Source organism: Eublepharis macularius, chromosome 6 (assembly GCF_028583425.1).
Source record: "Eublepharis macularius isolate TG4126 chromosome 6, MPM_Emac_v1.0, whole genome shotgun sequence".
Taxonomy (NCBI): Eukaryota; Metazoa; Chordata; class Lepidosauria; order Squamata; family Eublepharidae; genus Eublepharis; species Eublepharis macularius.
This window is the reverse complement of record NC_072795.1, coordinates 35,590,780-35,618,759: the sequence shown is the minus strand read 5'-3', so window position 1 is coordinate 35,618,759 and position 27,980 is coordinate 35,590,780. Positions and strand designations below refer to the sequence as shown.

The 27,980-nt window shown below is 45.0% G+C and overlaps 1 protein-coding gene across 1 annotated transcript; it reads right to left on the bottom strand.

Annotated features, from left to right (window-relative positions):
* Positions 1–89: 89 nt before the first annotated feature.
* On the bottom strand, positions 90–26,559 carry SIAH2 (siah E3 ubiquitin protein ligase 2). Its single transcript, XM_054983263.1, has 2 exons — positions 25,881–26,559; positions 90–1,737 (listed from the first exon to the last, which is right to left on the bottom strand). Exons 1-2 carry the CDS (start codon positions 26,301–26,303, stop codon positions 1,180–1,182), a joined length of 981 nt encoding a protein of 326 aa, XP_054839238.1. The 5' UTR covers positions 26,304–26,559; the 3' UTR covers positions 90–1,179.
* Positions 26,560–27,980: the final 1,421 nt, after the last annotated feature.

Here is a 27,980-nt window from a genome sequence, read left to right as displayed (position 1 = left end):
AGCAAGTTGCTTTTCTAGACAACTGAACAGCCTGGCAAGTTATTTTTGCAAAATATTTATTTAAAAAACTAGAGTAAATATGGCAACAACAACAAAAAAAAGCTTAAATAGCAAAAAGGACAAGACACAGGCTGGTAAGGTGTTATTTTAGTCAGTCTTTACAATGTGGATGTCAAGTATGTCTTCCCAAAGGGCAGCCATATGTAAACAACCTGGATATATTTATAGATGGGGTCTACTTTTAACGACTCAAAAACATCTTGGGTTTTTTGCAACCTAGACCAAAGTGGCTCTCGCAAAGTGCTCAGCCTCTTCAGCTCTTGCTGAAATGGATGGATGAGGAAGAGGGTCAAACATTTTACAGACGTATGGGGCTGTTCTCTTGTAACAGGACAAACCAATTTTTTTAAAAAAAATAACAGCCAACATAAGCCACAGCAACAACAGGACAAAGTACTTTCTGTTCCTGTGTCACCATCTTAACTAGTAAAGCTCATCCTTCCCAATTCCCCTCTGAATTTCTTGTTTACAGGACCCATCATGAAGAATGTCCTCATTTTCCACCAAGAGGCAGCTACAACTGCAGCCGAATGAGCTGGTAGAATCCTGAGGTGACAGTGTTTTGCTGCGAGTGAAAGTCTACATTTTTGAATACACCCTTCCTATTAAAAAATTCCTGTATGTAGAAAAATTACAACAGGGAGGGGCCACTCTCCCCAGCGTACTAGGGCTTCAGCTTATGAAAGGTGTGGGGAGCATTCCAAAGCAGTGCACACCATTCTAGCTTCTCAAGACTGTTACCACCTCATCCTGTGCACCCATAACCTGCCTCTTCTTTTTCTGCTATTCTCTTCCTTTTCCATAGCTTTAACAAAACTTTGCTTTTCAACAAAAGGAAACCGTTTTCCCCTCTAAAAAAACACATCCAATGTGTGTTTTTTTAAAAGATAAACTTTCCATTTCAGATGAACAGGACAAACTTGTCTTCTGTCAGTCTGATGGCCCTGTTATCTGTGCTTTAAGAAAGAACCCAAGGGGGGAGAGGGGGAGTTACAAAATGGTAGGCTAAGTAAGAACCCTACTACTTATGAAGACATAGTTGAATACCATTTTAAAAAGCATGAATGAAAAAACACTATGTCCAGACAACCATATCGCCTCACTAATTACACGGAAATTTCACGGACAACATGTAGAAATAGTGACATTGATTCCAAGGTTTCCATTGTCTGCAAAAAGGTGTGCTATGGCAGTGTCAAAAACAAGACAGTCACTGTTCATAATGGCCGCTGCCACGCCATCATGGATGGACCGCGGTGTGGCCTCCCAAGTCAGCCTTCGCCGATTGCCGTTCAATTCGAGTCTGTATGCAAAGTTCTCGGCTTGCTTGCGGGTGCCGATGAGCAGGACGATGGCAAAGAACTGCTGGTGGCCCTCATACTTCTCCTGCTTCTCCAGCACCAGCATGAAGTGGTGTCCGAAGCACGACTGCATCATCACCCAGTCAACGGCCCCCGGCAAATTAATGTCTGTGGCGAGGAAGACGATGTCTTCTCCTTGCAGGGTGGTAATGCTCTTGTGGGCGTGCATGAGATGAGACATGACCGCTTCTAACGAGCCCTGCCATTTGCAAGAGGCACCAGGGCACGGACAGGAGTATGGGCGGTATTCACAAATGTCTTCGTGTTCCGGCTTTTCCGTGTGATGGAGCGTCAGAGAACAGCCCGTGGTGGCATACTGCAGGGAGACAAAGAAAGAATAAAGTGTGGTTGTCAATGCAAAGGTTCCTTTAGAAGTTGCTTTTTGGCTGATCTTCAAAATATTTATGTCTCAATTTTGGCACACCCTGAAGGCAGGACACGTTCTTGTGAACAAATAAAGAGGCATAATTTAACGTAAATATAGATCTGTCCAAGATGACATGTAAATACATCACCTTGTTTGGTCTGGATTTGCTACCAAGATAAAGTTGCACGCATGGTGCCCTTTAACATGTGTCTCTCTACTGATGTGAGCTGCTTTGGGAGTCGAGTGCTGGAAGAGCGGGCTATAAATATGATAAATAAGATTGCAAGCTACTCCCCCCTCAGGGGCTCTGGGCAGTGAACAGCAGTTAAAATCAATAAAAACAAGAAAACAATAATTCTAAAATCAACATACAATAAGCAATAATAAAATAAATTAACCAAATACATTAAGGTGCAATGGTGGGGAGAACCCCGCACCCCAAAGGTGGGAAGCTGACATGGCACCGCCCCCTTCAACCACCAAACGCCTGGTGGAACAGCTCTGTCTTACAGGCCCGGCGGAACAATAATATGTCCCGGTGGGCCCAGGTCTCCATTGACAGAGCGTTCCACCAGGCTGGGGCCAGGACTGAAAAGGCCCTGGCCCTGGTTGAAGCGAGGCAGGCTTCCTTAGGGCTGGGGACCACCAGTAAACATTTATCCGCTGATCGAAGCGGTCTCTGGGGAACATACAGGGAGAGGCGGTCTCGAAGATATGCCGGTCCCAACCCGCTCAGGGCTTTAAAGGTAAGAACCAACACCTTGAACCTGATTTGGAATTCAACCGGAAGCCAGTGCAGCTGGCGCAGGACAGGTGTGATGTGTGACCGGTAGGATATACCGGTCAGGACCTGCGCCGCCGCATTCTGGACCAGTTGTAGTTTCCGGATCAGGCCCAGGGGTAGCCCAGCGTAGAGTGAGTTACAGTAATCTAGCCTGGAGGTGACCATTGCATGCGTCGCTGTAGCCAGGTCCTGGGGCGTCAGGAAAGGGGCAAGTTGCCTGATCTGACGGTGATGGAAAAATGCAGACTTGGCAACTGCCGTGACCTGGGCCTCCAGACTCTTCACCACTGGCAAAGTGGTGCTCTGGCACTGGCAAAGCCTGCTCTGTTTCAACCATGCCGTCACAGCCTCCAGAGCTCTGGCCAGATTGTCCGGGGCCGTGTCTGGCTGGCCGTCCATCAACAGAAAAAGCTGGGTGTTATCCGCGTATTGATGACAGCCCAGCCCAAACCTCTGCACCAACTGGGCGAGGGGGCGCATGTAGATGTTAAATAACATTATATGACCTCTTGCTGCTTAATCACTACCTGGCCAGGATTAATGATCAGTTGGGATGGGCCATGTCTTTAAGTCAGTTCTTCACAAGTCTTTTTGAGCCTGTGAATACTTCTGGAATTTTGAGAAAGGATAGCGGGCACCACCACAAACTAGCTGCTGTGGGAAATGAGACCAATAACAAAATGGTTACCATCAGGAGGGCAATTACAAAATATTGGGAAGTTCCAAGTCAAGCAACCTTCTATAATGAGGGCTGTTTTTTTTTACAGAGGTGCTCCCTAAAAACCCAAAGATGATGTCTCCTGGGGGCTGAACCACCTTCAATGGAATGGAGGACAGTCAAGATTGGCTCTTTGCTTTAAGGAAGGGCACTTTCAGGAAAAAAAACAAGCGGGGTTCCAGGAAACACATCAGTGGGCACCGGGACACCCACAGGCAACAGGTTGGAGACAACTGTTTTAAATGTTACAACACAGAAAAGTGTTCTTTTACACAGAAATGGCCTGTCCTCTCTCTCCTGCAGTTCCCCCACAACTCAAGATTGTATAAAGAGGACATTGAACTAATTTTGATCAAGGAGGCCTTTTACTTACTGCCCTGAACTGCTCTCCTTCCTCCCCCCTGCTCTGAGCATATAATTGCCTCCCACCTCTTTCTTCTCAGTAGCTCATAGTTGTCAACCATCTGGCTTTAAATTGAGCATTTATATTTAAATGCATTTGCACATCATCAAGTTCTTGGAACCTGGGATACCTTTTTTGAGACTACTGAAGGAAGGAAGAACGAAATGACAATGTGTCCTGCATGTAAGATAGCTGCTTAACCACAACTCACTGAGATAAATATAATTCATATTTTCCCTCTCATCAACTGGGCAGTCTGGAATACAGATTACAATAGGAACACAGTGATGGTCTATAAAGTCCCGTTTTTACTGTATCCTGCCTCCAAGAAGCGCTGAGGTTCTACTCTCTTCTATGTTATCCTCACAACAACCCTCCATAGTAGGCTGGACTAACAGGGAGTGAAGACTAGTCAGTGAGTTTCATAGCAGAGTTGAGATTTGAACCTAGGCCTCCTCAGTCCTTGTGTAACATGCTAAATATAGTACATGATTCAGGCAGCAACATTTCAAAATAAAAGTAAACTATTAAAAATTAAACATTAATGATGTTACCAGGAGAAGTCCCTTGACTATTTAGATCCTTCTGTAATAAAAAGGTCTTGCATTGCTTCTATAATTTTTTATGACCGCTAAATTAACCATAACCGCATGAACAGCAGTTTGTACAACATTATTACCTGTTTTAATCAAGAATTAAGTAGCAGTGCAGTGTGACGCTGTTCCAGTATATTGGCTAAATCTGCAGTTCTGAGCACACTCACCAAGATGTAAATCACATTGAACTTTTGAGTAAACAGGGTTGTGCTAGATCAGCGTGAGCTTGTGCGTAAGAGGGAGGCTGCAGTCAGGCAGCAAGAGAGAGGCTGCAGTCAGGCAGCACAACAAAATTGAGAATGAGCCTCCAAAATCCTGGGCAGAATGCATCCCCCTGCACCCGCCTGATGCACAGAGATTGAAACCTTCTTGGTCTGGAACTGACTCAGATGTGTCGCAACACTCCAACCACATGCTTTAATAAACTGTAGTTCATTTCTTGCCTTCACGCCAGGATTCCAGATATCCTGGTTTACAAACTGGGTTTGTAGGCAAGAAACAAATGACAATTTAATGAAGTGCTCAATCAGGACATCACAGCCTTTAAAAAAAATCTTTTCTAAACCAAGCAGTTTGATCTCAGTACAGCATGTACTAGGCAAAAGAAGCATTGTGAAGCACATAGCTCTTGGAACAATTGTGTGAGGCTCTTCATTGTCATGGATAGTTCGCAGACAGAGAAACCAAGGAACAGCAGAAACCTGAACCCAGTGCTCTTGGGGTCAGATCCAACATTATCCACTCAACAGCACTGTCTCTAAATCAAACTTAGTGGGGCACATGGCTGCTGTCCCCAAATTGCCCACCCAGCATCACCCGCACTCATGCTGTGATGCCAAAGAATCATAGAATTGGAAGGGGCCTTACAGACCATCTAGTCCAACCCCTGGTCAAATGCAGGAACAGCCTAAAGCACCCCTGACAAGTATTTGTCCAGCTGCTCCCTGAGGACTGCCAATGAGGGGGAATCCACCACATCCCCAGGCAGCTGATTCCACTGCTGAATTACTCTTAACGTGAAGAAGTTTTTTCTAATGTCCAGTCGGTACCTTCCCTGCTGTAGTTTAAACTCATTGTTTTGAGTTCTATCCTCTGTTGCCAACAGGAACAGCTCTCTCCCTTCCTCTAAATGACAGCCTTTTAAATAGTTAAAGAGAACAGTCATGTCCCCCTCAGCCTCCTCTTCTCCAAACTGACCATTCCCAGGTCTCTCGGTCTTTCCTCATAGGGCTTGGTCTCCAAGCCCTTGACCATCCTAGTTGCTCTCCTCAGCACCTGTTCCAATTTGTCCACTTCCTTTTGAAATGAGGCCTCCAGAACGGCACTCAATACTCCAGGTGGGGCCTGATCAACACGGTATATAGTGAGACAATGACATCCTGCTGACATCCATGGTGTAAAAAAGGCATTCACCCTTTTTACATCATGTTGTATATTTTCATGCCTCTACTGCACATAAAATTGAGACAACTGCATGCCAAATGAACTGTGTATCTCTCTTCTGAGACCAAAAAATCATAGGCATCTAATTGGATTTATTAACACTGGTAAAAGGTCTACTTTGTATATTTTGAGGAGTGTTTTTAGTCATTTCTGAAGCCGACAGAACTGTAATGTTGTAGAACTTCAATTCTGGATGGAAACACTTAAATTCAGCTCAGTATTAAAACTGGGCTCAGTAGATATCCTTAACATGCACTAAAAGATTCAGTATTTTTCTTAGCTTTTAAATACATAACTGGAAATGGATGGCTACACAGAAAGTCTTTTAGTGAGGGAGCTTTTAAATTGGCATGTGATTTCTGAGTGGTTGGTGGGTGCTGTGAGCCAAACCTTGTGAACATTTTGAGTAGCTGTTAAAAATTAATTAGGTTTGCAGCATTTGTGCGAAGTCCATGGCAGCCGCTGAATTGCTCAGAGAGCATAATCCCGGTGGTCGGTGTAGCTTGAGAAATGGGATGCGTCTGCTATTGGGATTGCTGTTTAAATGTTTGTAATAAAGCAAATGAAGTTCTTAAACTACAGCTTGGTTACTCTGAATTACAAAACTATTCAAGTTTCAAATAATTGCACACAAGCCAATATTGCTCCCGTATCAGCAGGGAGTCTAGATTTCCGAACTAAATTGCAATGTTAGAGCGAGACACACATGGTGAACGACGTAAGACTCCCATCAAAACCATGCAGTCCTTCCTCAGATTGCCACATCCTCCTCACACTGCACGTTTCCTACCCTCTGTTCTTCACTGACAGATATGCAAGAATATTTACTTGTTCTAGGCTCAGTTCTCTTGTGCATGCCCTGAGCAGGTGACTATTCTCTGGCCCATCTATGGGAATGCTACTGGGGCCACCTTACAGGGCTGTTGTTAAATTACAAAGGCTATGTAGACATGAGCACTGGAAATGCACTAAGTATTTTTTTAGCAGTATTCCTGTTGCGGGGTTTGTTTGTTTTTTGCTCAGTTCTTTCCGGCCCAGTAGTTATTATTGCCATGGGGCATTATATAGTAGAAGCACTGCCACTACGCTTTGCCCACGAAGCTACATTAGTAACTACGCAATGTAGAAAATGTATGCCCTTTGCTGAGCTTGCTAAGTATAATGTTACAGTGCATAAGACAAAAACAACATCTACCTTTGCAGAAAAAAGAAGGAATTTTGCTGTTCAACACATTTCAAAGAAGTCCAACTCTGCACTTATAAAATGCTCTCTCAGAGAGGTAGGCTGCTGAGTTTTCTTCCTCGTCTACACCCTTGAGCTGCATCCCAGTTTGGAACAAAACAAGCAGAAAAGCTTTTACTAAAGCAACCCTCTAAACCTTGGAAAGTATGGAGGGGGCTCAAAAATTGGCCAGTCTGTTTTGTACAGAGCTTTCGTGAGCTGGAGAACTGCTTGCTGTTAAAAATAAAATCCAAGCCCTCTAAAGGGCTCACATGAACACACACAGGGGTGGGTGAAGTGTTCTAACAAATATATTCCGAGTGTCCTAGCATCAAAGGAAAAATAAGTGAGAACACAACATGAAATAAAAAGAGAAGGAGGAAGAAGGGGAAATGCTGGAAACGGTATGAGATATCTGCTACAGGGAGCCCCCATGGGTTATACTATTAAGGCCAGGAATGATGAATCATCACATTAAATCATGAAATTTCAAGTCCTCATGGTTGCAATGGAACATAATAAATATTCATCGTATATAGAACATGTGTGCAACATGCTCAGAATACCTGAGGTTTGTGTCTCTGCGTACTCTTAAACCCTCTTTTCTCTGATCCAGCACCTTTATTGCTTGCTCCCTGCCTTCATCCAGTTTGAACTTAAGCAGGGATACAGTCCATGCAAATGAAGCGTTTTAAGCAAACCCACTTGTGAATAATGCATTGCCTGCACCACGTTTTCTGTTTCCTTGGAATGCAATGCTTTTTGGCACAGAGCGCACGCCTCCTGGATTACAAGCCTCCCCCTACACCATCTATCAATGGTTTAAAGAGATTCTCTTTCAGGCTAGCCAAAGGACTTTGGCTGCAAAGCATGCCTGTCTATCTCTGAAACCGCCTGGAGAGACAGAGATACATTCTGAAGAATCTGGCAGGTATCGCATGGGATGCACCAGCTTCGACAAAGCCAGAGCAGAGCAGCAGCAGCAGCCTGGTTCTCCAGATTGCTCTCTGTATTGCGGCACATTATTGCTAAATAGCATATAATGGATCTGACCTGTTTTGATACTGTTCTTATCAGTTCACTCTCACAGCCAGCAGTTGTGATGATGATCACTGTATGACTCATCTGCTTGGAAAGGATGATCCAGAGAGAACTGTCTAGACAAACAGCCCCTCCTCAAGAGGAGGGATATTTAAGGTTAGAAACTGACATGCCAAAGGGGACAGTTACTTGGGTAGGTTGATTGTATATACGGTGGTGGTGAGAATGGATCCTAAATGTGGAAATTACTGCAAGTGGCTAGCCTCCAGGCCAATCACAAAAGCAACACAATCAAGCCAGATACAGATTAGGTAGGAGCCTCTACAAACCTGGGGTATGCAGAAAAAACAGAATTCTGTACATTGACCGAAAGAAAATATCACCCCCTCCCATGGCCTACCAAGGGCTGAGCGTTCTCCAGGGTGCCCACAATGTTGAGAGAAGCTGAGAAAAGAAGAAAGAAGCAGGGCTGTTGGGGGAGCAGAATTAGCCTGCAGAGGTGCCCCACCCCCACCCCCAAAATCAGGAAGAAGGTCGATTTGGGGAGTTGAGGAGGATTTCCAAATTATTCCTCTCTCAGTCAATTCATTGTGCACCAATTTGTGAATTGCTAATGAACAGATCTCACCTGTGGTCAGATCAATGGGCTCCAAAGTTCACATTAGGGCATGTGAATGCAAAATCTGTTAGCAATTCACGCATGTAGAACTTCAAAGCATCTTTGATCTGCCACACCATTACACGGAGGGAGAGAGGGAAGGAAAGGAGGACATATGAACAAGTGCCAAGGCTGATACAGAGGGAAGAAAGCACTCAAAGATCAAGAATCCAGAAGTAAAGGGGGGGGAATAACAGTATTATATATTTTTAAGCATGAATATGTATATAGACAGATAGATAGATTCTTTTCTGGAGCGGGGGGGGGGGGAGGGAAGGGAGGGATAGTGAAAGGGAGGAGGGGGAGGGGAAAGGAATAGAATATTCAGTTATAACTTTAGTTAATGTATGAGAGGGGATAGAAACATTAGGAAGGGGTAAAGTTGTAAGAGTGGAAAGAGGAGGTGTAGAATATTTACTTTCATTGAAATCAAGAGAGAAAATAATTTAAAGTTAAGAAGATTGTTCTAATAGTTGTATTTTCAGGTTATATTAATCTGATTAATTCATATACCTATATTGTGGGGGGGGGGGAGTGAGAGAGATTTGACTGTTTATTACTTAGAATTGAAATTTTTATTGATATATATATTAAAAGAGAAAGGGGTGGGTGGGAGATCAAGAATCTAGTTTGGCCCTCCTGCCATACCCATACAAGTGCTTGTACATCATGTCTCTTTGATTACTGGCTACTCCTGCATTGTTTTATTTATCTGTTTAGGTCTATATCCTGCCTGCCTGCTATAAATGTAGAACTCCATGCCACGTGAAGTATAAAATTAAAAGGCAGAATACAATTATTATAATACAAAGTTAAAGAAGTAAAACTGAGTGGCCAACAGCATAAAAACCACGCACGAGAACAGCAACTAAAAAACAAAACAAAAACAGCAATGATAATTTTAATTGGCATCCCGGAATATAATGAATAATACTAATTAAAACAGCATCAGATCAACAGAACACCAAACGCCCTACTGAACAAGGTCTCCAGAAAGCCAAGACGGGGGGGGCATGATGGATCTCCTGGGCCATAAAATTCCATAGTCTGGGGGCCAAAGATGAAAAGACCCTGCTCTGTATACTTGTCAGTCAAACCTCCGTTAGTGCTTGCATGCACCAGATTGCAGGTGGGCTCCTAGGAGCATAGCTGAGTCCTATATTGGGTATGGGAGCTATCCTAAACAGGCCTACTCAGAACTGAATTTCATTTTATTCACTGGGGCTTAAGTCTAGGGACGTGTATTTAGGATTGCAGTCTGTCTTCAAAAGCCAAAACCAGCACAGAAATGACCTGAGAGCTTGTGTAGTCAATACAACACAAATGCTCTACTTATGGTCTGTGCAGCAGGTTCTAGATAGAACTCTTGCAGCTGTATTTTGGACCAAACATTCTTCAGGGGTAGCTGCATGAAGAACATGGTTCAATAACCCAATCTGGGTGTTACCAAGGCACACATAACATGTCATATCTTACTACTAATTTATAGGGCTTTTTTGCACATTATCAAAGTCTTTCAATTCTTTTCCAGCTTTTCACAAATGTGCGCTGTCATGATCTGGCTGTGCCAGGAAGGCCTAGTAAGGCCTCAGAAGTCTGTTAGCAGTGGGAGTAGGCCTGCCTACAATTCCCAGGAGCCCCTGGGCTGTTTTGGTGCCCTTTTTGGCCAATCAGAACACAGGGGGCTAGTGCTATACGACTAGGAGAGGAAAAGCCTGTGTTCTTTCTCCCAGGGAGCAGGCCAGAGGAGGTTTCTGCTAGGGAGAGAGACCCTCATCCAGGTAGGGTGAGCAGGCAGGCCTGGCAGACAGAGAGACAGTGAGTTCAGTCGCGCTAGGGCCTTTTGTTTATTTTGCTTTCACCCATATACTGTTGCTAAGGCACCTTGGTTGCTTGTTTGCTTGATAGTAACTGACCTCCTTGTAAATAAATCCTTTTGTTTGTTGTTACTCTGCTGGGTCCTCAAGCCTGTTTATTGGCCAAGCTACGGAGGTCAGAAGGGTTGGGAGGGTACTCTGGGCCTTCCCAAGGGACACTAAATCCCAGAGTGGTAGCAGTGTACGATGGCTCACCCCACCTGAGGCATGACATGCACACACACATACAGGTGTCCAGGGGACTGCTGCTTATTCTTTTCACTCCTAAATTTACTAGCATAAAGATGGCAAGCAGTCAGGTGATCTGCGTTAACAATAAATAGCCCTCCCCCTCCCCAAATTATTTCTGCAGATGCCCTGGCAGAAGCATATACCCACACCCAGCCCCGAGATCTGCTACAGATCTGGTTCCTTCAGTGTGCCATGTGAATATAAATGAAAAGAACATAAGGGGTAAAAATCATGATGATCTCATGCAAAGCTGGCCTGGATGCATAACCCAAATAATGCCACTTGAGGCTGCAAAGCTTTTGGGAACACTGATGGTGCCGCATGTTGAAATGCCTCAGAATCCCTTGAAATTTTCACAGAAGGTGTTGTCATATGCACAAATTTATCTGAGCAGTGTGCCCCAGTGCTATCATACTTGTAACATGCTTCTCTCACAGGGATCACTGGGATTCCTACCACCTGCAGGATCTACAACAGACATTTTAATTACAATACCCATATACAATAACCAAAGCCACAATGATACCAAGGGATAAGCTGCTACAAAATAGGACCAAATGAAACAACAACAGAATGCCACTGGTGGTCACCTACAGCTCTCAGCCCAACACATCATTAATGACTAGCAAGCTTTGCCAGACAATGATACTCGTCTCTCACGAGCATTGGAAGGCGAAACTTTTCTTGCCCACAGACAACTTCTCACTCATACTTCTCAATACTGACATGGATTCTGGGACCAGAGCCTGCAGTAAACCAAGATGCCAACTCTATCCCCACATTTACTCCAACAGCATGATCAGTGGACCTAACAACAGCAGTTATACCATCTCAGGTTCATTCACTTGTTCATCTTCTGATGTTATATATGCTATAAAGTGTCAGCAATGTCCTTCTACATTGGACAAATAGCTGTCCCTGTGCAAAAGAATAAATGGACATAAATCTGATATTAAAAAAATCACAATACTCAAAAAACAATGGGAGAACATTTTAATCTTCCAGGATGTTCCACTGTTGACGTAAAAGAGGCTGTCCTCAAACACAGAAGCTTCAAGGGCAGATGACAATGTGAGTTTGCTGAACTTGAGTTCATTTACAAGTTCAGAACATGGAACCCCTGAGGCTGAACAGAGCGATTCTTACATCACTACAGATGCTAATTTCTGCTCTAATCAAGCTGCTTCTTTGCTTCTCTATACCCACCTCTTGACTGGGATATAAAGACTCAGGGATGTCCACTCCTCCTTGTATCTGAAGAAAGGACCTTTAAGTCTCGAAAGCTTATACACTAAAAATCTTGGTGCTCCCGGACTTAAATCCTATAGGGATCCCTATTTGTAACTTCCTGTCATCCAAGCTATATGTGAACCCCTGAAATCCAAAGGTGGAAAGCTCTAAATCCTATTACCATTTTTGACCTATCCCAGCTCCTTGGCCATTTTCAATTATTCCGAGTTTCAGTCCAAGATGCACTGTAAATTCTCCTTTTTTCCCTGTCACTGTTAACTGCGATCTCAGCAGCTGTACAGATCCACTCACGCAGTGCTGGGCTCATAGCTAATTGCAAAACTAATAATATAGGCAAGCATTTGTGCAATGCTATTCCCTTACACTGCAAATTAAAAGCTCTGCAACGCAAAAGTTAATCTTCTGCAATGAAGGTAGCAATCCTAAGCATACTCACTAGGGAGTAAGCACCACTGAGTTCAATGGGACTTACTTTTGAGTAAGCAGGCTGAGGACTATATGGTAACTCAACAACTACATGGGTTAACTGTATGTCAGGACTGCAGCAAGCAAGTAAGGAATCAAGATTCCGATGCAGAATCCAGTATCCCAAGACTCTCTCAGATAAAAAGAGAGCTTCTCATACCAACAGCTGAGAAGAGTGGGGGTAACAATGGCTGGTCAAATCTAAACAACAGAAGGGAATGAAGCAGGAATACTTGGCCAGAATAAGAAGAAGCAACAGTTTATAGAGCAAACACCTGTATCTATATGCAAAGTCGCTCAATATGCATAATTTATTTCAACTGCATAAACTGGAATTTGTTTTAAGTACAGAAAATATATAGGCTTCTTCCACATTAACAAGACAAAAAATTCAGAAAAGTCTAGTGCAGAGAGATGGCTCAAATGCCATGCTCATGAAACCCTCATTTGGAGAAAGCGCACTCTCTCTGCCCCTGTCCCTTGAACGCTCTCCCTTGTGCATATTCCTTCCTTTTTCTGGTTTGCTCTGAAGATAGTTTGCTGATGGTTTTGCTAAGCGGGATTAGCACTTTTCAGGAATTGCCTCCCAACTATGATTTGCAAATATAGTTCAAACCAATTCCTGGTTAGCGCTCCTCATAATATGCCCAATTTGTACATTACAGCAAACTTCTTTGTTAGGACAAACTAGGAAAGGGACAAAGGAATCTGTGTGGGGTAGCAAGGGACAGGGAGTGTGCAATCCCAAAGCAGGTTCTTGATCTTCCAAAACAAGATCTGCAGGCATGAAATGAATATATATATATTCATTTTTATATATATAAATATATATAATTATAAATATAAATATATTATATAAATGAATATTAAAATATTATAAAGGATTTGTGTCAGCATTTGTTGTCTATTTTTAAGATGCCTAATTTAGTTGCTGTAGTTAAGTACTATTGTTCATCATGATTCGGTCAGGTTTTTCTATGTTTCCGCTTTTGGCAATGTACACAGAATCCCTAGGTTATTGCTCAGTATTCATGATTAAACACAGCCCCCCTCCCCACAGAAAAAGAGCAGGGGATCAGCCACTCAAACTGTTCTAGTTCCTGATCTCTCTAACTAGAGAGAAATTTCAGTGAGATTGGAACAATCTGCACCTGGTGAACAACTTGTATAATCAGATCAGCACAAGCTGTTGCTCAGCCACAGAGTAAAGAAGAAGATGCTGTACAAAGATAAGAGTTAGTAGTACCCAAGTATTGTGCCTTTGGCAGGACCAAGGAGATCAAGCCCTGTGCATTCAACATCCATCCAAAAGAACACCCTAGTGGGGAGCTCCAGAGTGGAGAGGAAGTAGGAGGAACATCAGGTGTAGTGCCAGAGGGTCAAAACAATAGATATAATTAACAGATCGCAGGAGTGATGGCTGGTAGATCAAAACATGTCAGGTACCTAGGAGAACAGATGCAACTGATAAAAGCAGTGGCCAGGATTCCAAATCAAAAGTACAAGAGAGTCCAGAACCGGGTTCAGCAAGGGAAGAAATGGCACAACAGAGGAAGCCTATGCAACAACAAGGTAAATTATACTTCTTGCACAAGCAGATGAGCTACCAAACATTAACAGGGGGGAAAGCAAGTTGCTATTCAGGTATCATTTAGCCAATGAGAGAGTAATGGTTCAGAATCAACAACAAACCATGGTTTCTTGTTCTGTGAAGAGGGGACTGATGAATTTGCACACATCTCTCCTCATGCATCACTCAAAATTGTAACACATTTGTGGCAAACCACAGTTGGTGGAACTGTGGTCAGCGTTTCGTTCTGTTCCCTCCAAAACCAAGCCAAGAGTCAATTGTGGTCTGGAGGGCAGGCAACCCATCATAGTTTGTGGTTAGGAGAAAACAACAAACCACAGTTTGCAAAAGCACTGATTTTGGGAGGCATGAGCTAGAGGAGGACGACAGGAGAGGGAACACATGATCCTGAGAATCCTCCAGGTTTATTGACCGTGCCAGTGAACTGTATCAGCATCAGTGCCTATATCACACACTCACCACAACAGCGAGGGTCTTCTGTGGAATGGTGGAACAGGTGCATTCCCCTCCCCCTATGCAGACATCAGCACATATGTCATGGATGCCCTATATTGACGGCTGATTCATGCTACTCTTCCCCTCTACAAAAGGAGGATACTTTCACCATGAAGACCAGCTGAGGGTCTGAATTGGAGCTGTGTGTGAGATGCCTTGTAAGGGGAAAGAGTTCAAAGGTGCTTGAGGCTGCTAATGTACAGTGGAACAATGGAGAATCCATATATGAGGCTCACGGTTTCCAATGGAACAAACAAGAAAAAGATTCCAGTTGACTGTAAGATTATTACTGCCTGGTGTACAGAATTGATTGTATTAATTTGTTGTTCACAGCCTTCTACCAAGGAATGCAGAGAGGCATTTTATCTCGCAACCTCCTAAGGAAGTAGGCTTGGCAGAGAGACTCTGATTTATCAAGGGTTTCCTCAGTGCAAGGCAACATTATGACTACCGAACTATGAAGGCAGGCACTCAAGGCTGGAAGAGAAACCTTGCATTTACGTCTAGATGGAAGCTAAGGAGAGGCAAGGGTTGTAAACAGAAGTGGAATGCAAATGTGGATAAGAGGTCAGAAATGAAGATGCTGGGCAGAGCCCAAAGCTACAACAGAGTAGGTTGGATTTCCATTCTATTGGTTGGGATAGTGGAGATGGCTGATAGAGAAAGAGACTTGTGGGAATTCTATGAATTATGGGAAGTTATGCCTTTTCTGATTATCCAAGGAGAACCACTGTTGGAGAGCGGTTGGAGTGTCGGATCCAGGAAATCTACCCAGTCTGCCATGGAAACTTTTGGGTGACCCTAACACAGTCATTCTCTCACACCCTAACAGGCTTGTTGGGAGGATAAAACTGAGGAAGAACTATGTACACCACCTTAGTGGACAAAGAGTGGGATAAAAATTGATAGACACAGGGCTTTTTTCTGGGAAAAGAGGTGGTGCAACTCAGTGGGTTGCCCTTGGAGAAAACGGTCACATGGCTGGTGCCCCCGCCCCCTGATCTCCAGACAGAGAGGAGTTGAGATTGCCCTCCACTCCCCTCTGTCTGGAGATCAGGGGGTGGGGGCACCAGCCATGTGACCATTTTCAAGAGGTTCCGGAACTCCGTTCCCCCACGTTTCCCCTGAAAAAAAGCCCTGGATAGACAGATATGGTGGTGACCTTCTTCTTTTCCCAGCTGAACTATTCTGGGCACTGTTGGTGGTCCAGGAACCATCTCAAGCCCTGGCAGGGCCATCTGCAATGACAATTACTTCATTTGTATTCTCTGTTTCACATGGAAAAAATTCACCTTGTTAAGAATACAGTTTGTTTTTGACACTGTCTTGACAATCTGGAGTTTCATTCCAAAACTTATGTAGCCATAATAAGAACCAAAATCCACTACTGTATTCAGGAACCTCCACCCCCAAATCATTCATTATAAGCCATCAACAATTAATGGAATCCGCTTCTGTCCCTCTTCCCATCATATTTATCAGTAGTATTTCTGTAAAATGAAAGTGGTTCCTGCCTCTTTTATCCCACTTCTAAAGTCTTGTTTGATCACTGCAGAACAGCCTGAAGTGACTACAAATTCAATCAGACAATGGCTGGTCTAAGACAAGAGAATGCCACACGTGTACAGTTGGTCCATTTTAATGAATATTATTTTCTTATGAAAAAGGAAACTGACCCGAAGTGGCATGCACACACCAACTTCGTTAAGACTAATGAAGGAATGCCGCTGAATCATATTAACACCTTGTGTTTTAATCAATGCAAAAAAAAAAGTTAAGCTAGACATAACTGATTAAAAACAACTCTATTATTTCTGCCCTGCAAAGAAGTGAACAGAGACATATATTCTACCACCTGAGATTCTGGTTCGTTCTGATTTAAAAGCAAAAGCTCTACAAACTGATGACAAACACTGACCTGACAACTTGTGTTGCCTTTGGCACCAGAGCTTCTACAGACACCTCCATGTATATTAGGATGCTTAATTCGGCTCTGCTTTCCCACAATAAGACAAGAAAAGCCTGACACCTCCTTTCTGATCTCACAAGGCAGAAAGGAGCATGGGGGAGGGAAGGTGGCATGGTAGAGCCCATCAGATCTCCGAAGCTAAGCACGATCAATCCTTGGATGGGAGGCACTGGCACACCACCTCTGCTTCTCACCTGCCTTGAAAGCCTCTTGCTGGGGTTGCTATAAGTCAGTTGTAACTCGATGGCCTTTATGCAAAGAAGCATGGAAATCCCATCCCTAGGCAATGTTGCTGTAACTAACCACTGACAGACATTGCTAGGATAAAATGCAGATGATATACTTGTTTTGCAGATGGGAGAGCAAACTAAGAAACAAGAAACTTGCCCAGTTCCCCTAAATGAGCATACAGCAGAGAAGGGATTTGAACCCAAGGTTCCTAGAGCCAACTCCTACTCTCCTCTGCATAATATTCTATGTAGTTCACTTAATTTATTTAAATATTTATTCCCCACTTTTCCCTCAACGAAGACCCAAAGTGATTTATAACATTGTTCTCCTCTCCTCTGGTTTATCCTCACAAAACCAACCCTGTGAGGCTGAAGCTGAGTTGGGGCAGATGACTCATATAGCCCCCCCCCACTAATACGAACACTGGCTTGGCCACTGACTTAAGTGGGATGCGGACGGCACCAGTTTGCTTACACTTTTAGAGTGGGAAAAATCCAATTTCCCCTTCCAACTGCCAAACAAATCTGCTGCTGCTTGCTTTGGATTAATAAAGCTTTCTAGTAATTACAAATGACAATATTTCCATCTCACACTAGCACTGATATCTGATTGCAAACCCGGCTGTTACACACAACAACGGCTGCTACTTTTGAATCTATTGATCAGTATGTTTAATTGATTGCAGCTTTTTCTGGGATTATATGAATCCTACACTAATTGGAGAGGTTCTTAAGGGTCATTAGTATTGTGAAAAGCACTGAGTCTCAGAGAGGCGCTTCGATGGAGCTGGTCTCTTGGGGTGGAAGGAAAGGGAGGGTGCAGGAGAGGACTTCTGGGCTGGACCTGGTCTCAGTCTGTCCTCGCATTCAGCTGGTGAACTCATACTGGACAACCTATTGTTTTTCTCAGAGTTGATGGCAGAGGCATCTTCTCCCCTGCAGTACAGACACACACTCATTTCTTTTCTTCAACAATCATCTCTGGGAGAACAGAGAGGATACAGATGACAATGGGATAAACATGCCCTACAAAGGTAATAATGACTCCTCCTCTATCACATTAGATGCAACTCTCTCCAACAGCTACAGGGTAGGAACCTGTCTAACATTTCTGTGGGTGGTGTGGAGAGATTTTTGCCAATTCCCCCCTCCTGCTCCAAACCTCCCACTCTCCCATTCTCTGGAACAGCATTTCAGGAGGCACGTGAGACTGCGATGGGGAGTGGAAGGTAAAGTCACACTCCTCTGGAAAAAAAAACACTCCTGTCTGCGGTAATTTTCAGCAGCATCCAAGCCACTGTCTCAAATCTCATTAGTAAACATGCTGGCTATGAAACAACACAAAGCTCTGTTTACATGAGCCTTCAGTATCTGCAGCAGCAGAGGCTGCAGGTAGCTGCGTTGATCTAATGCAAAAACAGGAACCCTAGAAAGCCTCTCTTTTGAAGACCAACCAAAATCAACTCTGCAGTGGCACAAACTCAGGCCTCCACAACAATGCAAGGACATGGGCTGACACACCTGAGTGGCACGCAGTGGTTCTGCTCGGGTCTTGGGTGTACGCACATTTATGCACGAAAACTAGCTTTCTACAGAGAAACAAGTTTATGGAGAAAACGTGTCTTCATGCAATGAAGGAAACATAAGGAACCAGTCTGATTTGCATGAAGAGGTCAAAACTGTAATGTGGAGAGCAGCTCTCAGTAAGTGGTGCTGCTAGGCAAGCCGCTATTGCAAAGTCTGAGTTTGCCCTCCTACAAAATGGGTATATTAACTCTGACCTCTCTTGCAGGGCTATTGCAAAGAATACAGGGAGTGTATGTAAAGTGCTCTGGGCACTCAAAGAGTACTAAGTATTACTATGAATAAGCATTATTACTATTTTGAGTTGTTGGGCGACAGGAAAATACAAAATGCAAATAAACAGCATAGTTTCTTTTTTACCTATCTGCCTTAAATGTTCAGGCAAAAAAAGAAGAGCAGTGCAGTTATTCACAGAGTGGATATGAGTGCAGATTTTTGTGTATCCCCCTCCAATTTCAGACAAGTGTGTTGTGAAGGTCATCTCTGCCTTCTGGACCTCTACTTGTATCAAGTCCCAGCCTCAAACAGTAAGGAAAAAAGATGTTTGTAAGATCAGTATTTAAGATAATGGTCTGAGGATTTCACTGGCCACCCTTCTACCTTTTTAAATTTTGTAACGTCAAACCTGATGAAGAACTCTGTTGAGCTCCAAAGCTTGCATAGAATGTTGCACTAATTTGGTTGGACCAGTAAAAGGTATTGCATGGATTTTGATCTTGGTTTTGGATTCAAGCAATAACAGCCACTTTACTTTTTTATGTAAACCCCAGATTCTTTAAGTGTGCCTAAAAGTCTGCTTTGCGTCTGTGTAACGTGTGAAATGACTCTTGTGAGCCACGACCGTGTATTGGTTAGACCACTGGACATGGATCAGGAGAAGCAAGGTTCAAATTCCCACTGTGCTACGAAGTTCACTGGGTGGACTTACACAAAGTCACCTACTTTCCCCTAACCTCCCTCGCAGGGCAGCTGTGAAGATACCATAGCATAACTTCATAACTGCTTTGGAGGAAAAACGGGATGCAGATGTAACAAATTAATAAATGTCCTCTACCAAAGAAAGGATTAAAGGCAACGTCCAGAAAAAGAAATGGAGTTTCCTGTTACACACTTCGGTTCTTCCTCAACAACCTCCATAAAGCATATCATATATTAACAAAGTGCATAGCAATCATTTTTCACTTGTCTTCTCATGAGAATGCGGCATGGGAGCTTTCTTACAATATACATAAAGCTGCCTTGTACTAAGATCACTGGTCCATCAAGGTTACTACTGTCTACTAACCGGCAGCAACCCCCCAGCGTCTCAGGTGGAGGACTTTCATATTACCTACAACCTGGTTCTCTTAACTGGGCCCTTCTGCATGTGAAGCAGATGCTTTGCCACAGACCCAACACTTAGCCATCTCCTGTTTTACTCACAAGGCAGTTTAAAAAAATCTTATCTAATGGTCAGTCTGAACATTTAACTAAAGGTTTAAGAGGCAGATGTGGCCACTCGCTCACTGCATCTTTCTTTCGGATCTGTGCCTCTATGTCTACGTTACCTATAACAGATCACCTCGCTCATGTGGAACACAAACCTTTAGAAGGGTACACACCCACCATTTTTTAAATGTTCACCATGTGAAATCCATATGTGCACTCAAGCACAGAAGAACAACTATTTAAAGGCAGCAAAAAGCATAGCAAAATCAACTGTTTAAAGGCAGCAAGGAGCATAACAAAATAAACTCTTACAGCACCTTACAGTACTTTATGGAGATTGCTAAAAAAAGAAAGAAAAAGCCTTTTCTGGCAAGTGCCAGCTGGAACTCTCTCATGGCACAGAATTTATGTATTGGGTGTAATGCATTCAGGAAATTCAAATGAATCAAGAAGTGAAAAGGTGTGTTCTTTTAATAACAGACTACAGCCAATTGTTTCCAAGGTTTGATGAAAGACTGGGAAACATGTTGGTCAGGGTGTAAATAAAAATATCAATTTATCTAATTCTTAATCCTATCTGTGGATGCTTAAATCTGGATTAGGGCCATGAACAGACAAGATAGAACTTTCAACAAACCTGAGAAAAGCTCCAGGTTTGCAGAAAAATTTGAAATCTAAAATAAAATTATGATGGCTGACTTATGGTGACTCCTGGTGGGTTTTCATGGCAAGAGACTAACAGAGGTGGTTCCCATCTAAGTAATAACCAAGGTCGACCATGCTTAGCTTCTGAGATCTGATGAGTTTGGGCTTCCCTGGGCTATCCAGGTTAGGGCATAATGGGGAGGGGGTTACAACCCCCCAAATAACAGAAGTAGTGCCTATAGATTTAAGAAATCGATGCCTTCTAAGTGGTGGTGTTGGGGTTGCTATGCAACCACAACAGTATTGCTAGCCTTCAAGCCTTGGTTTCTGTCAGTAAAAGGTGGGGGGAAGGGACAGGGCCCTTTCTGGGGCTGTTTTGGCCTTTGAGGGAGGAGTCATCGGGGCCAGGCCTGGCAGCAATTACTGAACAACTTGTTACTATACAGCTTGCATGACTCACCCAGGTCTGGCTGCTTACTTCTTTCAACAGCAGCCATCTCACAAAAATCTGTGTGGCAAAGTGGTTAGAGTTTCACAGTAGGATCTGAGAGACCTAGATTTGAATCCCCACTCTGCCCTGGAAGCTCATGGATGACCTTGAGCCATCTCTCTCTTGCTCAGTTTAACCTACCTCACAGGGTTGTTGTGAGGATAAAGTAATTGGGAAGATATGCTTTCTAGGATAAAAGCTAGCATGTTACGTAGACACTAAAGTGCATAAATCCAGGAGTTAGTCTGTAGTTGTAATATAGTGAAGAGTCGAGTAGCACCTTTAATACTAACCAACTTTATTGTAGCATAAGCTATGCTACAATATGCATGCATCTGACTAAAAGACCTGTGGTTCTTGAAAGCTTATGCTACAATAAAGTTGGTTAGTCCCACAGTACATAAAGGGTCTCCTCTTATTGTATTCCACAATGTAAGACACTAATGACGTAAGCAGAACTTCTACATTGGTAAAGCGTGTCAAGAGGGCTCTAATTTCACAAGCATGTTTTGGAAGACATGTACACACGGGCTGAGAAGCCCTGGAGAAACATGGCACCTCTGGTGTGTGCACTCGTACATCACAGTGTTGGTCTTTTAAAACATGGCTCCCTTTACTTGCTGTTTTTAGTGTGCATGTACTAAAAATATGCAAAGCAGCCCTAACTTTGCCCACTGGCTTAAAGAGATCAAAAGTCTATATGTAGTCTCCCAAGGCTGAAATAACTTACGGCACACATTTTAAATGTGGGTTTGGTTTTACAGATATAGGTAACCCCAGTGGAAAGAGCATATCCTTCTTGCTAGATTATAATCACAGAAAAATCTTGCAAGAGAGTTTAATAAATTACAGTCTCCAACTGGACCTGTTAAAAAACCATTTCCATGTGGCAGCAGAGCATGCAGTGGATGTAAAGTCTGACAACCACTTTCCCTGAGGCCTGATCTAACTGCATGGACACTTTCCATGCCTGCACCTGTAACTGCTGGCCATGATGTGGAATCTCTCCATGAGATAAAGATGAACCTGACAGAAAGCAGATTTAAAACACACTCATGGTCTGCATTATAGAGCATCAATAATTTTGGTGGCCTCCACAGGATAATCGTAGTATTTGAATCAATGACTAACTTTCACTTTCACATTCATTGTGAAACAATGCAAACAATTACCATTTGTTTCTAGGTGAAGACCCTGAACACTGAGTTTTATATAGGATGCACACCACACCTATGGCAGGCTCCCATGATCTGGGATTCACTAAGCTGAATATAGGCATCCTCTCTGCTGCTAAAAAAGCCTGGTGTGTTTGTGGCCTGGAAACCATGATGCATTGGGGGGGGGGGTTTGAGCAGAACTGCCGTGGTATGCCTGCTTCTGTGTACGTCTTCCCATGCGGCAATTCTGAGCGCCACCCTGCATCTGCTGCCTTGTTTTTCACCAGCATGTTTTACTTTTATGTTCACATGGTCAAATATGTGTTGTGGTGATCTCTTTGCCAAACAATCAAGTTGTACAGTGGCGTCACCCAGTCTTTTACAGCCTCCTCTGTGATGCATTCCTGACAGGTGGGCCATTATCCAGAAGATGGGATACTTCCGCCATCACTGTTACAAACCAGTCCCACGTTCTTCAAGAGATCAAAACACGGCTGCACCCTTAATCTCTATTCCACCAGCATAGTGTACATCTGTTGGCAGAGGAGGGAGAGGCAATTTTCACTGATCCTCCCACTCCCAATGTATCCCCTCCCACTATTCCTCTGGGCACTTGATTCCCAGGAACAGAATTTGGTGGATTTCAGCATGACAAAGGGGTAAATTATGTCCTGTTCCACATGCTTCTCTCCCCAGTGTTAAGGAGGCAACCTATGGAAAAGGCACTCAAATCCACAGCACTGACTCTGGTCATCCGAACACTATGCCATGCAAAAAGAGACAAGCATGTACAGCACCAGCTAATTCACACAGCGATCAGTGAACATGAGCACCAAGTCTCTGACTACAAAACAAAGGAGATCTTGGAAGTCTGATAAGCCACAATGCATGATCAGTGGGCCAAGTAGGACAGGTTGGTCTGGCCCGAACTACTGAGCAGACACTCTCCCCCCCCCCCCCCCCACCATTTGTAACCACTGCCTTATGTGGCTATTTCTCCTGTCTCTAACACCAGCCCATTCTGGGTTAAGAGGAGAACTATTTTTGCAAGATTTTCCTTCCTTTCCTTTTTGGAGTCCTTCCCTGGGTGAATTTAATGCAAGCAGTATGGTGTTGCCTCCAGCTCTGCTTTTTATCAACGTGACCTTAAGATCTGTGTCAATGTCACTTTAGAATGGTTGAGAATGCATATCGATCAGCTAAACTTGTGCCTTGGGAGCTCAGCAGACGTGAAACGGACACCGCTGTGCCTGCTTTGAAAGAGGAAAAGGGCCTCAAGATTGGCGCTGATAAAAAAGGCAAAAGAGAAAAGCTGCTCTCTGCCACCTGCCACCTCTGCGGTGTCTCTGGGCACTTCCAAATGACTGCTTCCCCCAGTGAGAGTAGAGCTGCACAGAAAAAAAGAGAGGAAAAGGAAAGAGAAGCTCTACAGAAGGAGTAACAATTGGCACTGCTGGGGAAAGGGTGGTGGTGATGGGCACTGCTGTTGCTGTTCCATGTAACTAAGCAGAGTTACCCCCCTTCTAAGTTCACTGAAGGAGATGGGTTTAAAAGGGTGGACCTCTGCTTATGGTGGCACTGTAAAGCTCCTCTTCTCTTCCACCCCCACTTCTCAGGGTCCTTGCAGACCCTGAACAGGCGAAGCGACAAAGACCAAGGCACCACCCCTGCCCCATTAGCATGGAGCCAAAAATGGTATTGGTAATGCAGTTGCGGACTTCCACTTTCTGTGGCTTAGGACATGCTCAAGTGGAAGCTTCCTGGTTTGACATTTCAGGGCAACAGCACCCCTCACCTCATCAGATCCAAACATATGAAGGCGCCTTATGCCTTAGTGCTGTCTACTGTGAGTGGCAGCTAGTCTCCAGGACCTGAGGAGCTGAACCTGAGGCCTTCTGCTCGGAAAAACAATGCGTGTTTTCAAATCTCCACTTCTTGAGGGAACACAAATGTAGGGGAAGGTATTTTAAGCAGAGAATAAGGGAAGGGATATTTAGGTCTTCTCTTGCCCACGGCTTCTGCAAATTCCCACTTCCCAGGCTTAATTTCACTCTCAGAGTCTCTCTACATAAGACCTCCTACACAGGCACACTCAAGTGTTCTCCCATTGTGGATACACGTGCCCTGCTAGGGAGACAGAGCACACTTGAATATAAGACTACACAGAAAGCAAATCACTTGAGCATCCCCGTGTAAGATGTCTTGTGTAGAGAGACCTTCAATGTCCAGTCAGGGGGAAAAAGCAGATCAAATGTTCCTCCCTATGTAGGAGAGAAGATGTGTGTGTGTGTATGGGGGTGTGGGGGGTGGGGATGGGAATCAATGAATTCTCCCCTGCATATGTCCTCTCCCTCCTACATTTATGTGATGAGGCAAGAACAGCTTCTTGCTTGGGTCCATTGGTCCTATGTTACTGTTTACCTACAGGTGTGGAAAGCAGTACTTAAAAATGGAAGTTACTAACCTTGTGTGGTATTCTCCACATACAGCCCCAATAGCATAATTCCCTTAGTGTGGAATTGCAGATAATTAGCACAGGATGTACCTTGGTGCTGATGTACCTCAGTGAACCACAGTTAGGGAAATGCCCACAAAGGAAACCAAAAACATCTGGCCTAAAATATCTCCAACGCAGAACGTTCACTTTATCAGTCCTGTTACTTTTTTTGGATGTCATTAATTCTACACAGTGGTGCTTTAGAACTCATTCCCCCTTTTGAGAGGCCTTAGTTTTGCATTGGGGGAGGGAAGGCAGCATGGTACAGCCCAACCTCCTCGGATCTCGGAAGCTAAGTAGGGTCAGTACTTGGATAGTTGACCACCAAAGAAGACTCTTCAAAAGAAGGCAAAGGCAAACCTCCTCTGCTTCCCACTTGCCTTGAAAGCCCCCTGCTGAAGTTTCCATAGGTCAGTTGTGACACAACAGTGTAATACACACAGTTCAGTATTACACACAAGAACTCTTTTTTATAAGGTACCTAAAGGAGGAATAGTGGGACTACTATATAAGTGCATAAAAACAAGAGAACGTATATGATGCTCCATCCCAGGTGTTTAAAATGCTTTCATACATTTTAACAATTTAGCCATCATATTATTGATATCATCCCAACAAGCCTTACAGCAACCCTGTAAGGTAGACTCATATTAGCCCCTACATTACAAAGCACAGGAACTGAGAAAAAGTGGCTCAGCTGGCCCTGAATAAGGTTGTGATTCAAACTAGGTACTTCCTGGCTCACAGGATAGTCTGATAACAGCCAAAATCCATAAATAACAGTGGCCTATGCCTTTTATTTATTTTTTCACCTGCGGGTTCCATTGTAAGCAAGAATCTACATTCTTGGGAAACCCATTATACTGTTTACAAGCATGGATATGGACGGTCCGGAGTGTTTTGGAGGGGACTCGTGGAAGATCTGCATGCTATCTTGGTGGGGGGGGGGAGGAATGAGACGGATTTAAAGGCAAATGGAGGTTGGCATGATACTCCTCCAAAGGTGGGAGAAATAGAATATAGAATCAACATGCAGCAGCGTCTAACTTCCCCAGACAGGGGTCCTTGCACAAGGTAAGCGCCGATACTCTTCATGCTTCGGAAGTGGGAGTTAAATTCGTAAAGGGCAGCGGGCAGATGTCTTTCTCGCAGGTAAACCTTTCTACCCCCCGTACAGTAGTAATCGAGAAGAGGGAGTTATGATGGAGGTCGCTCTCCGAAGAGCATCTCGGCTGCCGCAACGTCAAGGGCAGGCGAGGAGAGCCAGGCTCCTCGGCTCCATTGCCCGCCTCCCCGCCCACCTCCCCGGCGGCTTACCTTGCAGGGGAAAAGGACGGCCGAGGCCACCTTCTCCATGGCCAGGTTCCTGATGCTGGGGGTGAGAGATCCCCTGCACGTGGGGCAGCAGCTCAGCTTCTGCCGGCATTGGTTGCACACCAAGTGTCCGGCCTGGCACTGCAGGATCGGAGGCAGCACATAGTCGAAGCAGACGGGGCACTCGAAGAGCGAGGTCAGCTCGTGGTGCTGGGGCGAGACCGGCCCCCCGCTGCCTTCGCCCCCGCCGGGGCTGGAGAGGACGGCGGCCGCGGCGGGGACCGCGGCGGAGCCGGCCGCGGCAGCCGAGATGGTGGCGGCGCTGGCGGCGGCCGCGGCGGGGGCAGCAGCCGGGGACGGCGCGTGCTGCTGCTGCTTGCCGCAAGGTTTGTTAGCACCGGGGCCGGCGGAGGACGGGCGGCTCATCGCGGTCTGAACCAACCATCGAACTGCGGACCCCGAGCGGATCGCTCAGCCAAACCCCGCAGGGCCCCGCCGGCGGGACTCCAGCCCCAGCGCGCTCCCCGAAGAGCCGCCCTCTTGCGCGAGCCGGGCCGGGCCTCGCCTCCGCGCCGCAGGGAACCGTCGGCGTTCCAAAATGTCCCAACGTTCCGAAAGAGACGGCCCAACGTTCCACCGGGCGCCTCGCCCTTTCCCAGGCAAACCGAGCGCGCGTGGCTGCTTCTGGGCACCCCCCTCCCCTCCTCCGGAACACTAATCTGACGCAAGAAAAGGAAGCAGGCGGCGGTGCTGCTGGAGGCACAGCCCGCTCCCCGGCCGATGCTGGCTCCGCCGACTGAGCATGCCCTGCCTCTCGCTCGCAGCGGGCGGAGGCGCCAGTCGCCGCCCTGGCTCGCCCGTTTCCCTTCGTCTCACAGTCGGGCCCCCTGGTTTTGCCTGGGACCAAAACAGCGGGGGAAGCAAAACGGGGGCAAGGGCGATGGGGGTGGGGAGAGAGGAAGAGTCAGATGGGCGCGCACATGGAAGGGTCTTCCTCTATTGTTCAATGGCGCAGAGGAGCCACAACAAGGCCTTCCAATCGCCACCCAGTGGGCATGAGAAATAATTCAGGAGCCCAGTGGCACCTTAAAGACTAACACCGTTTTGTTTATTTCACAAGGTCTGGGTCCGGGAGCCCCTTCAACTAAATTGCCAGGGGGTGAGCTTGCTCTGGTTGGTCTTTAAGGAGCTCCCCGACCCGAATCTTGCTCTTCTGTTGCAGACCACCACACCACTACCCATCTGAACTTATTCTGGCAGGAGCTTTCCTGAGATATAGTGCTCACTTTCTTGAGTGCACAGAAGTGTAAACCCATCAGACCTGAAGGACTGGCCCAAGGTCACCCAACAAGCTTCATTCATTTGTGATGCAGGGGTTGGAACATAAGGTCTCTCCACTTGTAGCCCAGTTCGCTAACCTATTGCACCAAGTAACCTACTACTAATTACACTAATTTGTCATCCTAGTCACTGCAGGATGGTTTGCCTTGTTCACAGCACTCACATTAGAAAGGCCAGGGAGGTGTCATGATGTAAATACTAATACACGACTCATACTACTAAGTATGTGATTGACACCCGGTTCTGTATTCCTTTATCTAGTTTCCAGAAGCAGCAGTGGATGTCCCGATCTCAAGTGGCAGAGTGAACAAGTTAAAAAATAAATCTAGACGAAAAAGAGGTGCTTTGGTTAGCTGGGAAGTTTGCCATCCCAGAGGACATTAATCTGCCAGCCGTGGATGGAATGTGTCTTTTTGGAGGGGCTCAGGAGAAGCAGGTTGGTGTGGTTGCTAACACTTTCTTTCAATTACCTCGTTTGTAAATTGCCTTCCTACCCTGACTCTTCCAACCTTGCCACCCTGATCCATGCTACTATAACTTGTAGGTTGGACTACTGAAACAGTACATGGGGCTGCCCTTGGAAGACATTCAGAAGCTTCATCTAATGCAGAATGCAGCAGCTTCTCTTTTAATTGGGATAAACCATGGTTCAGTGAAACATCATCTGCTCTGCATGTAGAAAGTTCCAGGTTCTATCCCTGACATCAGCTAAAAGTATCAGGTAATAAGTGATGTGAAAGATCCCTCCCTGAACCCTTGGAC